Below are 15,913 nucleotides of genomic sequence, written 5' to 3'. Positions count from 1 at the left end.
TAATGTGCTGCATAGCTAAATACATATAAGGTCCCAAAGGCGAGACCAATTGCATTGCAAATGCTTGTTTTGCCTTAAAATGTTCATCGCCTCGGCCGTCACTGATTGAGCACTTGCTTCAAAGTCAGATCCAGCACCGGACTGGCAGTACTAAGCACCGGGTGTTTCCTCTGGAGGCTGGAACTGTGAGTGGCCGGTTTTGTGACATGGTCTGTGTAGTGACTGCACGTCATACTTCTTTCCCCATAGTTTCCTGCCCAGCACAGTAGAATGTTGACATCATGATGATGTATGAGAATTCTACAGAGCTCTTGGATTTCAGTTGAGAGTTAGGGCTTTGCTGGTACCATCCTGCTCCTGATGGGGTTTTTATTTCCTTTACTTTTACCTAATTAATGTACTACTATTCTGTACCATCTTATTTAACTAAATATTTTTCATCAACTAACTGGATTCCTGATCATCCTTCACTACACTTATTTTGGCGACAAGTTGGGGGTACCTTTAATTTCAAGCAACTACAAGGTAACCTGCTTCCTACAAGGACCTTTAATTTCAAGCTACTACAAGGTAACCAACTTATACTTTTTTCCCAAGCATACTGGCTAGCCCCTCCAGTGACCAATCCACCGGTCGCCCTCTTCCTTAAACTGCCAGTCCCTGCTGTAATTGATACATACCTTCTTGAAGCAAGCATTTCAGTCCTTGCTGTAATTTATTTCCTGTCTTCATGAAGATTCTCATGCTTTTCTGCTTGTTTTGCCACGTTCTCCGTGAACTACGATCTGTTTTCAAAACAAACTGGCAGTGTTTACAAGTACTTTAATGACTTAATCTGTCAACGTGATCTGTTACCTTACTGCTACCTTTGAAGTATGTTTCTTAAAGGCACAGTTTTCCGCAGCGTTCACTTTCAGTAAATGCTTTCTTTAAGCCTGCATTCTACATGCTTTTTGCGATGCCTTTTTTTAGTGCATTTTCTTATTTATTCACTATGTTCACTCTTGAGTTTTCACAGTGGTTCTATGCACGGAACACCTGTTAATTAATGTTCTTCTATAGTTATGCCAGGTTCTTTCAATTTTGCGCAAAGTTTTCATTCTGACATTTTCCTGGCAATTAAGGTTTACCTTTAATTTATTCTTGATTATTACTCCTTTCGGGTGTGGTTTTTCTCACTCTTCTTCTTAAAACTTTCATGTGTTGGAGATCTCTTATGCTCTCCTGCTGGAGTAATTTTCTTGCTTTTATTGGTTATCTGTTTTTATTTTCATTATTCAGCGTTCTTTGATTCATGCATCCATTCCAGTATGGCCAACTGCTGTGCCTCGCTGTATCTTGAACGTTTTTTTTATACGTGTTACTTTACGTCCTTCTGTGCATTCTTCATTTTGTTTTCCTCTTTCTCTTTCCTATTTTGTCGTTGAAGGAGAAGATGTCTTGTCTTCCTTCTTTCATCCTGGCTTATCTTTCTTCTTTCATCCTGGCTTAGTTCTTGTCCTACTCAGTGCACCCAAGCATTGTTTCTTTCATGTTTTCTAGTTTTTTGTTCTTGTGTTGTATACCTGTTCCACCTTATGCTTTTATTGCTTTCTCCTATTCTTATTCTTGATGGTCTTTTCTTGTTATTCTTTCTTTTAGTGTTTTTCTTATTCTTCTCTACTGTGTCTTCTTCTTACTGCATTGTTAAAGCCTTATGTTTATGTTGATATTGTAAAAGGGGAAGATGTGTAGTGACTGCACTTCATACTTCTTTCCCCATAGTCTCCTGCCCAGCCCTGTAGAATGTTGACATCATGATGATGCATGCAAATTCTACAGAGGTCTTGGATTTCAGTTGAGAGTTAGGGCTGAGCTGGTACCATCCTGCTCCTGGTGAGGTTTTTATTTCCTTTACTTTTACCTAAATAATGTACTACTATCCTGTACCATCTTATTTAAATAAATATTCTTCATCAACTACCTGGATTCCTGATCATCCTTCACTACAGTCTGGCTTTGACTGAATGAGTATGCAATTAACATATAATATCCCAACTGGTATAACTTGGAGACAAATAGTAAAGATATGTGTTAAACATTATCAGAAGGAAATAAGGAGCCTCTTTTGGTATTTCACTTATGTGCACTTGGCATCATATTTATTGTAGGAGTAAGAGGGAAAAAACACAAATCAAAAGAAATAGTTTTTGCAGCGCTGCAAAGGGCAATTTAACACAATCAAGGAAAACCCAAATTGTACTTGGTGCTCAGTGCGAGTGAGTGAGCGGCACGGTAGCAACACAAGTGACAATAATCAGCGACGGCGATGCAGGTGACTGGTGATTAATATATACAGTGAGTAAAAGACACACAAAAATGGTTCCTCGTTTGTTTGAAATTGACTTTGACAAGGCAAGGCAGGTATTGTTTTAGGAACCATATAGTCTGGGGCGCCTATGTTCGCGCTGGACGGTCGATGGCGTTTCGATCCTTTTCAAGTCAAGATCATCATCAGGACTTGGGTAAGGTGCAGTGCGTAAACAGCGCGAGTGTAGCGCCTGGTCCGTGGTTCAAAGGAATCCGATGGTTGGAAGACAACAATGGTGTAAATCTAGTCGACAGGGAAGTCGATCGGTCAGTGGATCCGGAGATGGATCAATTTGGTCGATCCAGGGTGGGATCTGCAATCTGGGAGTGAATCTCCAACCGGCAAGGTCTCTGCAGGGGAATGAATCCGTGCTTGTGTTGCCTGAATGAGGGCTGACATTAAAGGAGGCCTGCTGCCTGGCCAGTGGCCACCTCCCTTCACTTTCAGCCTCCAGGGGACTCAAGTGAGTCGGGCCAAAGTCTGTGCTGCACAATACAATCCTACCACCCAGTATCACATTCAGAGGTCCTCCAGTGTCCTCCTCTGCTCCCAGTAATGAGATTAGTTAGGGAGCTGTTTCAAAATTCAAATTGTATTAAGCAAGCTGAGAGTAGTGTAACAGTATGGTGTTTCTGCATGACGCTTCATGTCAGGAAAGAAAAGGGCTTTCCCTTTATTACTTAATTCTCGGTAAATGGGCCGGTACAAGAATTTTTCCTACAAACATCAACAAATTCATTGGTATAATTATGAACTGTGGTTCTTACATTGTTAAGATCTGCCTTAGCAGGACTTGTATGCCCTCCCATCTATGAATTCCATATTGTTATTGTTTTGAGACACCTGTTAAAGTAGATATTTGCTGATTAAAAAAACCATTATATTTACTGGCTTAAAATGGCATACATTATCACCTGCCACCTGACTGGGAGTTCCTGACTGGGCCCGGAGCATGGGGAGCCCCATAATTAAACCCAACATGAAACTGTTGGATGCAATTGAAAAAGCACTTTCTCCTAGGAACAATTACGTTCCTTCCTGGGTCTAGCAGAACACTACTCCATATTTGTAGTGCAGTTTTCTGACAAGGTATATATATTACAATTACTCATGAAAAAGGGGGCGAATTTTAATTGGAGAAGTAATTGTCAGCAAGCGTTAAAGGAAATCAAGGATTCAGTAATTAAGGCGGTGGCATATAAACTGTTTAATCCTCAAGATAGAATAATTGTTGTAACATATACTTGTACTTATGGGTTAGTAGCAGTACAAATGCAAAAAAGTGAAGGTTTTGAAAGAGTGGTGACGTTTGCTTCGCATACTTTAAAGGGATCAAAAGCAAGTATTCAGCCATTGAAAAGGAAATGTTGTGTTGGTGAGGTGTAGAATATTTTAAAACTTTTGAATGGGGGTCTCATTTTGACCTGCACATTGACTACAGGACGCTAGTAGGTCTGTTCTCTACTAAAGGGGCTGGCAAGGCAACTCCTCATGTGGCGAAGTGAATCTATAGTAGGGGCAGGTAGAATTTGCAGAGGTGCAAGTGGGCAGAATATGGCACGTTGCACTGCCCAGTCTTATTTTTAGCGCTGGGAGCTTGTTCTGCTCTGTAACATCAGAGCGAGGGGCACTATGTGGTGCGCCAGAGGGCACTGCTTTTTTCTGCCACTCGAGTAGATTTTCTATTTGAGCAGCAGTTTTCTCACGATCAGTCGGGACCTTCCAGTACTGCCTCCATTGAGAAAACTCATTGGGAGGTGTTCTAGCTCCCAGAAATCATGCTAGAGCATGCAAATTCTTGCTCATCAACTTAACGTTGGTGAGCTGTGTGTGAGAAAAACCTCTGCCACAAGCCGGTTGGTGGAGTTTTGCCAGAACTCTGCGTTCCAAGCAGAACACAGTGGACAAAACTCAGCCGGCAGAATTTTGCATCCCCTCAATCTATAGGTTACAAGAATACATGGTTGATGTCAGATATATACCAGGCATTAGGAATATTAATGTAGACCATTTGTCATGATTGCTATTATCTGACAATTCATGTGAGAAGGATAGTAGGAGGTGTACAGGAAGCGTGTGTAGAAGCTATTGGCGAAGAGAAGCGGAAAAAAGGCTGATGAGGTGTTGCTTTTATTGATTACAAAGTCACCTGGTGGGAAGTTGTCACAAATGGATGATAAGAATTGTTTGAATGAGTTTCTTCTGGTTTGGGATGGTTTGATAGGAAGGGCATGGCATTGTTTGAAGGACTTTCAGATTAGTTCTGACAATTCTGAGAAATTAGTTATTGGAACAACTGCATGTCTGGCATGCAGGCATGTCAGCCATGAAGAGGAAGACCAGAGTAGATTTTTGGCGGCGTGGCATGGATCAGGCAATTGAAAGATTTGTTCACAACTGCATACCTTTCACTTGCAGTAACAAGACACACACAGCTGTTGAGACACCTGTTGTACCTGTGAAATGGCCGGATAGAGCATGGGAGAAAGTGGCTATAAATATATGTGGTCGTTTAGACTATCTAGGTATAGGAAGTGGATTTTCCATAGTAATGATGGATTATTATTGAGAATGACCTGAGACTGCTTTCACTTGAGAGGTTAAAGCTTACAATGTTTTTGTGAAGAAGTGTTCAGGAGAGAGGGTTTCCCCACTAGAATACTATCCAATATTGGATCACAAGTATTCCTGAAAAAAGAATGAATCAGACACCTCAAAACAGAAGTATATCATCCACATGGAAATGGGTTGGTTGAATGTTTCAATCGATTATTGACCTAATGTATTCAGTTGGCTATGTGAGTAGATTATGCTGGAAACAAGAGGTAAAACATATGCTTTGTATTAACAGAACTAAACCTCATACTGTCACTGGAGAAAAACATTTTTTCTTATTGAGGGGTAGAGTGACACGTACCTTGGTTGTTCCTGTAGGGATCTATAGAAATAATCAGTCTACTTTGAATAAACCTGCTTTGTGTGAAAAGTTTAAAAATATCAAAATTGGTATGCAAGTAGACATAATGGTAAGTTGACAAAGAAACCAAGACACTGAAGGAAAATTGGTGAGGGCATGTGCTGGGACAGCCGGTAAGAAAGAATGTTATAAATGGTCTTGTCACCAATTGGTTTCATGGCGCTCAGAGGCAAACATAACGAAGGGTCTGAGGGTTCAGTTGTAAGCTAGCTGGAAAAGATGAGTCTTAAGGAGTTTACGGAAGCACATGTAATCAGGACAGAGTCAGATAGTGGCGGGAAGGGAGTTCCAGGTAGAGGGAGCAAGGAACGAAAAACAGGAGCCGCCATGTTTTTTACGTTTGAACCTGGGAGTGGTTAGAAGGTTGTGATCAGAAGATCGCAGGTGCCTAGACGGGATGTAACACTTGAGACTGCGTGAAGTAAAAGCAGGAACAAGACCAGTTAGTGACTTAAAAACAGTGCATTCCCAGTTTGAAAATACATCGAGAGGCTACAGAGCCCAATGTAGTCTCCTCAACAGGGGCGAGACGTGTTGGTGTTTTGGCTGTTGGAAAACCAGTCTAGCCGCCTGATTTTGCACCAGCTGGAGCCGATGGAGATGGTAAGCAGGAGTCCCGGCATAAAGGGAATTGGCGTAGTCGATACGAGAAATAACAAGGGCCATGATCACAAGTACAAGAGCCTCTGTAGTGAGGAACCTTCGGATTTTGCCAATTCTGCGCAGGTGGTAAAAGCAAGCAGAAGTGACGGCGTTGATTTGGGGTCTCATAGACAGATCGCTGGAAATAATCACGCCAAGGCTCCTCACGGTATCGACAGGACAAGGTGGAGGGCCAAGAGATTGGGGCCAGAAACTGGAATCCCAGGGGTTGGAGGACCCTCCTGACAGGACAAGCTCTGTCTTACTGGGATTGAGCTTCAGCTGGCTAAAATGCATCCACTCAGAGATGGTAAGCATGGTGGACTGAAAGTTGGTACGGGAGGCAGAGGAGGTATCGATAGGGAAGATTAACTGTAAGTCATCTGCGTAGTTGAAAATAGTTACAGGGGTGTGACGAAGGTAGGCTAAAAGAGGGTGCATGTAGAGATTAAATAGAAGGGGCGAGAGGGCAGAACCTTGAGGGACACCACAGGAAAGTGAAGAGAAAGGAGCAGAGAAGGTAGATAAATGAACCGATTGAGAACGTTGGTGTAAGAAGGAGCTAATCCAGGTTAAAGCCAGGCCCTGGATGCCCGCATTTCTGACACGGTCGATCAAGATATCGTGATCGACCGTGTCAAAAGCCGCAGACAGATCTAATAAAACCAGGGCCTGGGTAAGGTTCCGGTCGGCACCTAGTCTCAGCGCATCCATCACCGCCGCGATGACCGCTTTGGTTGAATGGGCTGGTGTAAACCCAGCCTGCTGGTCATCGAGGAAGGAGGACCTCTCAATGAATGCGCCGAGGCATCGAGTGACATAAGTTTCCAGAACCTTCCCCAGATACGGTAAAAGGGAAATAGGCCGGTAATTACTCAGAACAGATGGGTCAGTGCCAGGTTTTTTAAGAATAGGTACAATGACAGCTTGTTTGAAAGCATTAGGGACAGAACCTGTAGCCAGTGAGTCATTGAGAAGAGCCAGGGGGGGCCAGGGCAGGCCAAAAAAGCAGCTTTTAGGATTAGGGGGGACAGCAATCGTTGGGAGAGCCTGAACTAACTGCATGTAACAGAGAAATAAATTCAGTCTGGGATAAGGGGGGGAATTCAGACAAGCAGCAGGGGTTTCTGGGGGGTAAAAGGTGAACACTAGAAGGAGAAGGGGAAGGGATATTATTTTTAATGGAGGAAATCTTTTCAATAAAAAATGAATTGAGTGAATCACAGAAAACTTGTGAAGGTTGGGGTTGCGCAGTAATACGGTCAGGCAAGGAAAGTTCTCTAACGATTGAAAAAATATCCTTGGTTTTGGAAGCAGAGCTGAGAATTTTTTGTGAGAAATAAGAAGTTTTGGCCAGGAGAATGGAGTTTGTATACAGTTTTAGGAGATTCAAATAGATGGTTTTTGATGAGGGATCATAGTTGCGTCGCCAACTACGCTCGGCTTGTCAGACCAAAGAAGATTAATGATTACTTGTGTGGTTAATTTGAGTAGATCCCTTTAATGGTATTATATGTAGACCCATTAAATAGATAGTAAAAATACAGTTGTATGTTTGTGTTCCAAGGGTTGTGTATTGATTTATTACATTTTGTTAGGTTTATTTATGTATGTATTAAATTATTACTGTTTTTGTTCAAGAAAGGGAGATGTGTTAAGTTCTGTATGATTAGTTGTACATTCTCAGGGTGAGGATTCCAGAACCCTAGAACTGGGGAGTGGCAGTTCCCAACCACTGCCAGAGTTCTTGTACTGTCTATATTTGTGGCTCCAATAAATCCGTTTTGGGTCAATTAAATTGGAATGTGCTACTTTGGAAAACTTACCTCGCTCTCTTTTTCTTGTGCTCTTGCCTCTGTCATCGCTACTCGCCTCCTCACCATCATGTACACCACAGGGACCACCAGCACTTTACTGAGGAGGATCACAGCCAAGATGGTAGTTACCAATCCAGGTGTCATCACTAACAGCGAGCTGCAGAAGAGGAAACATGTAAGACAACTCATTATGGGAGGCAGGGGTTTCTATGCACACATTATTATAGGTGGAATGGACTTATGGGGAAGATAATTAGGAAGATGTTATGGACATGAATAGTAAAGGATTACTCGGGCAGATATTATGGATGTAGGTAATCTGCAGTGTCTGGTGAATTGTATTTTATATATTCGTATAGCACAACCAAATAGCAAGACACACCCTGGTTTCCAGATACAATCTTCAATAAACAATGCAAAACACAACAATAAACAAAACAATAACTCATTATAGAACAATAAAGTAAAAGTATAAGAATACTGTAGTATAACTTTATAAAAGTCAGTGATAATGGGGAACAGATGAATATGGGGGTCTCGTGAATATAGATATTCGGTGCTTGCCATTGGGTGTTTGTTCACTTCGATAGCAGGTGGTTATGGGAGACATGTGATCAGGTGACTAGGGAGATCTTGTAACTGCAGAGGGCAGAAGGTCAATCAGGAAGAAGGAGGTACACACTACAATCTCTTATTACCTATTGGTGCTGAGCAGATTTCAGCAGCTTTGCAGATCAGTCTCAGATGTGCCATAGAAAGGAGGGTGCTGATCTTTGTGTATAATGTATATATAAATCCTACGTACTTGTCTAGACAGTGGAAATCCTAACACAGCTAGCAGCTGGGGTGCCACTGCTATCCCAGCTCCCTCTGATGTGTTGTACCCTACTGTACTGAACACATTGCTAGAAGCTAACAGTGTGGCATGAAGAAGCATCAGAGAGCACTGTTGTCTAGATTAGGACACTTATGTTCCAGGTTCTGCAGGATGCCAGTTCCCCCTTCTGTTACTTTTATAGTGCCCAGTTCGCGCCTAAAGAATTTTTATGTGTGCGACCGAAACATAAAATAGAGTTAGGCCTTGCGTGGCCCTGCGTGGCTTGATACATCTGGAGTATTGCAGGCAGTGCAAATCACTGTCCTGCGTTACTGTACCCCAGGGAGACATCGCATGGGTGGCACATGGGTGTTTCCATGCGTCCACCCATGGATTTTGGAGCATTCACAGATTTACCATTAGTGGTAGACCTGGGAAGCATCAAAATGCTATGCGTCCCCAGTGGTGGCGTAACAAGGAGAAATAAAATGACTCTGAGAATTTTGTGCAGGAAGGTGTCTCTTCCTGTAGAAAAACAATCCTGCCTATAACACAGACACCCCTACATCATGAGGTGTAATGTTAAATATGGCACTTTCTTGCCCTTTCCCATTCATGCTCCACAGCAAGGTGGCTTGCTGTGTTGAATTGTGTGAAAGTACAATAAATCTGGGCCTACGTATATTCACTCAGGGATGGAAGAGAATAGGTGATTATAATGATGAAAGCAGCACACAGGTGACGAAAAAAGAAGACAGGGTAATTTAGTGTGATGGAAACTGTGCTTAAATTCAGCCAGTGGTTGCAGGTGGGGAGCAACGGCATTCATTTTTGGGTCTGGCACTTATTAACAGAGGGAAAAATACACACTGGGGAAGAAGGAGGAAGAGAAACATGGAAAAACTGTCACAAAGGGAGAAAGTAGGAGTCTGCAAGAGTGCTATAAAGGGGCAGAGAGTATCTAATAGTGGATTAAGGAGGCATGAGGTGGATTCACGATTACCTGCCTTCGTATTCTGAGCACCCACATGTAAAAGCACAGTCCGCAGCATTCTGAGCAGAGCTTTTGGCACAGGCACCCATTCTTTTACAATTTAAGCACTGGGCAGGATGTGAGGTGGTTGCTGTCAGAATGATAGGACAACAAAGGCACAGTAGACCTAGGAAATCTGAAAGTTGGTGAAGGGCAAGGTGGCGAAAAAGCTTTGGAAAATATGGAAGAAAGCCGATCGGTTAAAAGTTGACAGAAAACCAAGCATGGTAGCTTTAAGTTAAGGCGATTTATAGGCGTGATGGGTGACAATATACATATAGGGCAGACATCTGAACCAAGATATGCAGTGCAGACGGTATACAAATCCCTTAGAACAGCCCAAAAGGTGGAAAGCTCATCAGAACGATGACTTCAAAACGTGTAATGGGGTCACAAAGAGCTGTGAACAAGTGTTTGGAACTTGTCCTTATTGGACATGCTTCTGTTTTAGCAAAGCCAGGACCACGAACTTGTAGTTAATGATAACTGTCCATCCAACTAAAAGTGCCAGGTGCAATCATTTGGGCAAAGAATGTGCTAACATTTTTGTGCTCCCGGGCATTCCTGATTACTTCCCATCGAGTTTGGAAACAGGTGTAAAATACAGCTGATACTTTCTGCCAGTGTTATTTGCACCTGATTATTTTTGCACCTGTTATTAGCTCATAGGTGACAGTGACACTGCAAGGGTGCACCAGCAAGCCTTGGTGAGTCCAGCTGTACAGGGGGAGGTCAGTCACTAGTAGAGTCTTAACCACTAAGGGCAGTTCCCTGTGATGAATTCATGATGTGTGTGTGGGGAAGGGGTAGGGGGAGTAGTTCTCCCATTGGGATATTGGCAAATATAGATCCTTGCATAGGCTGACTTTCTGGACCTACATCAGCCTGGGTACAAAATGGTACCACCTGTTTAACGAAACTTCAGGGGGGGCCCTGAAAAGTACTTGGTGGGGCACAATCCGGACTCAATCGGGTGCTCGCCGGCCTGTGTTGAGGGGGTCGCTTGGAGCTTGGGGCCCCCACACACCGCAGGGGCTGCGGAGGCCTGTGTTACTTCACTGAATGGCACAGCTACATGTAATTGCCTAACACTGAGTTTTTTTTGTGTAAAAACAACAAACTGATGATTTTTTTGGATTCTTTTGGTTTGACTTCACCAAGATCTAGACACGAACGCACTGTCCCTGACTCTTTCATGGCACTCTTTGATGATGCTGGATGCCACTGGAAGTAAATACAATGCTGCAGACTGACAATGTACTGAACTGGTGTTGTCAGTGATTAGCGCCAATATAGTGCTTTCTACTGTTTTTTGATCTGTCAGGAGCCTTCAGATCAGCTCTTTTAAGAGTGTTGCATCATCTGTCATAAAAGTTTCTTATAGCTTGGGCTGGTGGCAACTTCTTTTTACTCTGAAAGCAAAAGCCCCGAGAGCTTCACATTTCCAGGCCTTGCTGCACAGGTGTCTAGATACTTGCGTTTCCATCAGGTCTTCTACTTGGAGTCTCCTAAAGTTGCTGTGACTGCAGGATGGCTGCTGAGAGTCTTTCTAGTTAAACTGTGCATTGACCCCTCTGCTCTTCGTGTACACATAAAATGACCTGAATTCTATATGTCTTGAACCTGGGCAGCAGACAGCAATCTGATTTGTAAAATATCCATAAATACAGTTTGTTAGAAATGGTACGCACCCTGTTGAAGCAGGAACTACAATCCTACTCAGGGTCAGTAAAACACACTCTAAATTAACCTGTGCTCAGCACAGAGCAGTCAGGCGTAACTTAAAAGGAAATGCGTAAAGTATTGGTGCAAGACTTAAAACAGGTAAAACACCACACAAAAAGATACCACGCCTGTTTAGAACAATAGAGCTTAATTTAATGAACAAAACAAGACCAAAATGACAATAATCCAATAAGTAGAACCCAAATGTAGTGCTTAAAAGCATAAAGTGCCAACCGGGGCTATCTGGTTGCGTTTGACCGGGACAAAACTGAAAGTTCAGGCCAACCGTGTTGGTACGGGGTTCAGATACAGGGATCAGCCTTGGCCCTCAGTATAGTACTCTGCATCATCGCCAGGAAACATGCAAGGAGCAGGAGGGAATGTGCCGTCGACGACCCTTAGGATGGAAGGGATGCATCGGCTTTGAGCCGCATAAAGTTGAAGATGCGTCGGAAATTGAGGCGATGCACTGTGCAGTCAGCGAAGCGATACACCCGATCCTTGTAGCAGCCTGATGCGTCGTAATAGATGGAAATGTGCCGTTTCTGAGCAGTGCAACAATGTTGACGCGTGGATTTTGGTTGCAGCAACACTTTATACCCACTTTCAAGTGACCAGGAATGTGTTGGCACCACTTGGCAGAGAAAGACTCATAGATGGTAGAGTCCAGGTGCTATAGCAGGGTGGTTGGAAGTCTTTGATGTCTCTGAGATTTCAGAACAGGAGGCAAGCCAGCAAGCCCTTGGAGTCACTATGGGTTCAAGTGATGCAGGTCCAGTCCATCTCACCCAGGCAAATAGGGCAGCAAGCAGGTCAGCACAGCAAGAAAGCAGTTCTTCCAGAGCAGCAGTCCAGCAGAGTGGCAGTCCTTCAGCAGCACAGCAGTCCTTCTTCCTAGCAGAATCTTTGTGTTCATAGGTAAAATCCAGTTCAGCGCAATTGACCGACTGACATCATTTCTGAGCCACAATTACTGAGAAGGAGTTTAGGCTCCTCTGCTGGCTTCTAGGCACTATGCTACATCCAGGCAGGACCCAGTACTGTCTGAACATTTTACATTCCCATTTCTGAAGGCCTAATGTGCTTGAAAGCACGATGCCCCCTTTTCCGTGCAAAGGGTCGCATAGGATCACTTTTGATTAATGCTCTAGCTGATATGTTTTCTGGCGATGGCACCGGCACTCATTTATGGGATCAGTACTTTTTTCCATCGTTAGACTTTGACCGAGAGCAAGAGCGAGAGAAAAGCAGAAAAGAGCGTGAAAATGAGGAGAAAAAAAGATAAGGTGAAAGTTTCAGATGTAAAAAGCTGGGATAAAAGAGAACAGGAAAGAGTGAGTTAGAAACAGGAAGTGGTGGAAGGAAGAGGCATCAAGTATAATTAAGGCTAGGCACCCACGGTATTCAACAAACCCGCTATTCAGCAGCAATGGTGGCGGGCATCCTGCAATTCCTCTGGCCTCGAAACTCATTTCTGTTTTTATAAATGAAGAACTCTCCTTGCCTCCTGCTTCTGTTTTCGAGTACAATGCACCACCTCTTCTGCTGCATCACTAAACATCACTCTTCAATAAAAACTCCCACTGACCCACTCTGAGCCTCTCTATGATTTTGAAGGCTGTCCGACCACTCGGCTTCAACCACCCATGAAAATTCGTCCTGTCCCACCCAGGAATACCCTCTCTGCCACCCTCTTTGAGCTTCAGTACCACAATATCCCCCATTTTGTACCTGTGGCTCTTGCTGTCGCTTCGAGATTCCTCTGCCCCTGGTATCTCTTCTAGGTCTGGAGATTGAATAAGAGGAACTTACAATCAAATACCTTTCCATTGCTTTAGGAGCAAGCATCAGTAAAACAAGCACCGACAAATCCAATACGTCTTGCTTTAAATTTGTATATAAGACATATAAAAAGGTGTTAATAATAATGGAGGCAACATACATAGAGTGATGAGGTAATAACAGCAAAACGTGTTTTCTTATATGAATTTTGTATAGCATAATGAAAAGTATGAACTCAAACCCACTCACTGAGGATCCTGGCATTGCCCACACAAATATGGGTCTAAACCCCCTCACAACACATTATACCCACAAATGGGAAAAAACCTTTACGATGCAACCATACCACACAATGTCAATTCACCATGCAAATTTTTACCATGCATATGCCTTTAACATACACAGTAAGGATACTAAGGGTAAGTATATGTGTGCGTAGTGTATACATTTGTGTCTGTGTCAGTATGTGTGTATGTATATAGTAATTTGAATAAAACTCGAGCGGGAGAATGCAGTTGAAAATAGAGGCTGCTGACACGAAATCAGATCAAAATATTGTTCCCGCCCAGAGAGAGCACCATTAGTAGCAGATCCCTCTGGGTGGGAGTAATGCTGGCTCCCGCTACATGCAGGCTGCCAGCTGGGGCTGCATGGGCCTTGAGGCTCGCCACGCAGCCCCCTTAAGAGTATGGTTGGTGCCCTGGGTGGGCTCCAGAACACCCACCTTTAACTGTTAGGGCACTGGGGGATGTGGTCCTCAGGCCGAAATCATCCCTAGGAGGGGAGCTGCATGCCACCCTCCCCCTAGAAATCACTCCACTCCACATTGATGGGGTCCCTGCGGTCGAAATCAGCGCAGGAATTGGGGCTGCATGCCCACCTACCCCTGATATCCCTCCGGGCCCCGCGAATGGGAGCCTGAGGCCTGAAATTGACTTCGGGAGGGGGGTCATGTGTGCTCCCTCCCCTTTATTTAATAGAGTGGCCCTGAGGGATGGGGTCCCCAGGGCCTAACAAGGCTCGGGGAGGGGGACCACACAGCAACCCTCAATTTTAATAAAAAACAACAGCCCTAGGGGATGGGGTCCACAGGGCCTAACCCCCCATCCCCCCAATACATGTTGGTGGGTGGGCTGCGGAGCCTTACCACAGGACAAGCCCTGTGACCAACCCACCGCCGTGCACGGCCAAAGACCTTGTGCAGTGTGGGGTTGGCTGCCTTTATGGGGGTTAGCTGCATGTGAGGGGTTGCCCGTAGTGCCTGGCCACAGGCTAGGCCCTGCAGCCAACCCCTCCTGTGCACAGAAAAAGGTTGTGTGTGACAGGGGGGTTCGATTTATGTATCATAATTAAATATTATTTTACGTTAATAAAACTGAAATTCACTGAAAAAGCAAAGGGAAAAGTTATATTATAGTTTTTTTTTTTTTTTTTTTTTTTTTTTTTAAAGTGCAAAACATTTATTTAGCATTTCCAGGAGTACACAGCGTCTTACCAACAACCCGGAGGCCGGCCGCCATCAATGCATACAGAAATATAAATCGTAGCAGATATGCATGAATGTGACAACAATCCAGGCCCCAGCATAATCAGAGTGGCAAATGCAGCGTCAGTACAGCGAAATCTATGAGTCTTGCATTTTTTCAAGTTATACCTTAAACTAAACATGAACAGTAACATGTGCAATGTCTATCCGAACCCAAGCAGGAGGGGGGGGAGGGGGGGGGGGGGGAGAAACAGGCATGTCGGGCATAACAAATCCTGAGGGGCACGTGGGCAGCAGAGCTACACAACTACAAGCCAAGTGCGAGGCGGGTCATAGTATCAGAGGTAGTAGGCCGCGCGAGACTTGGGGGAGGACGTTCTGAGTGAAACGGGGTGACCAGGGAGCACAAAGAGGGGGGGGGGGGGTGGCAGGAGCAACAAGCAGCGCACATATCATGCCAGATACATCAGACCAGGAGTGTCAATGTGAGATCAAGAAACTACAACCGCTTAATATCTCAATAACTCAACCTCAAGTGCTATCACCCTCTAGCGGGTCAGTTACCAAATAGCATTGTAACGGGGCCCAGATGTCAGTAGGCCTAGAAGTGGGCGGCAGTAGCTCGGAATATGTATTTAACTGCTCCTGGCAGTACACCATGTCACTCATCCAGTCCTTAAATTTTGGCGCCCTTCCTCTCCCCCATCTACAGGCCACCCTGCGTTTGGCCAGAAGCATAGCCAGCGCCACATATTTACGGTGAGCCGCCTGGAGAGGCGCAACATACCCCAGAAGTGCCACCAACGGGGATGGATCAACCGTCATGTGTATCATTTTGGATAGTGCCGTAAACACTTGAGACCAGTATAAGTTCACTTCGGCACACCCCCAGGCAAGGTGAAGGAAATCCGCCCCTGGAGCCCCACACCTGTCACATGTATCAGTAGGCCTAAGCTGGAACCTGTGGAGGCGCGCTGGAGTGTAATATAGCCTGTGTAGGAATTTATAATGAAGTATCCTATAACGGCTGTTAGAGGAGATGCGCTCGGTCTGTTGCAGGCAAAAATCCCATTGGGTGTCTGTGAGAGCGAAGGCCAGGTCCTGTTCCCATTTACTCCTAGCGGGCAGATCATCATAGGTGATGTTAGACCTAACAGATTTATACAGTGTGGACACCAGTTTAATAGGGTTATCAAGAAGCAACATGTTTTGCAGGGGAGGAAGTACTGAGGGCTCGCAAGGGAAGTCAGGCGTTATGGCTTGTAACCCGTGTCTGAGTCTGAC

General features: G+C 44.4%; 1 protein-coding gene across 1 annotated transcript in view; it reads right to left on the bottom strand.

The window, feature by feature from the left end:
* The window catches only part of LOC144755621 (uncharacterized), a 589,384-nt gene that overhangs the window by 11,636 nt on the left and 561,835 nt on the right, over positions 1-15,913 (bottom strand). The window contains exon 7 of the mRNA XM_078644742.1: positions 7,796-7,943. Coding sequence (XP_078500868.1) covers positions 7,796-7,943 — 148 coding nt within the window. The remainder of the gene's footprint in view (positions 1-7,795; positions 7,944-15,913) is intronic.

The sequence above is a fragment of the Lissotriton helveticus genome, chromosome 5_1 (assembly GCF_964261635.1).
Source record: "Lissotriton helveticus chromosome 5_1, aLisHel1.1, whole genome shotgun sequence".
In the NCBI taxonomy this organism is placed as follows: domain Eukaryota; kingdom Metazoa; phylum Chordata; class Amphibia; order Caudata; family Salamandridae; genus Lissotriton; species Lissotriton helveticus.
This window is presented reverse-complemented; position numbering and strand designations above follow the sequence as displayed.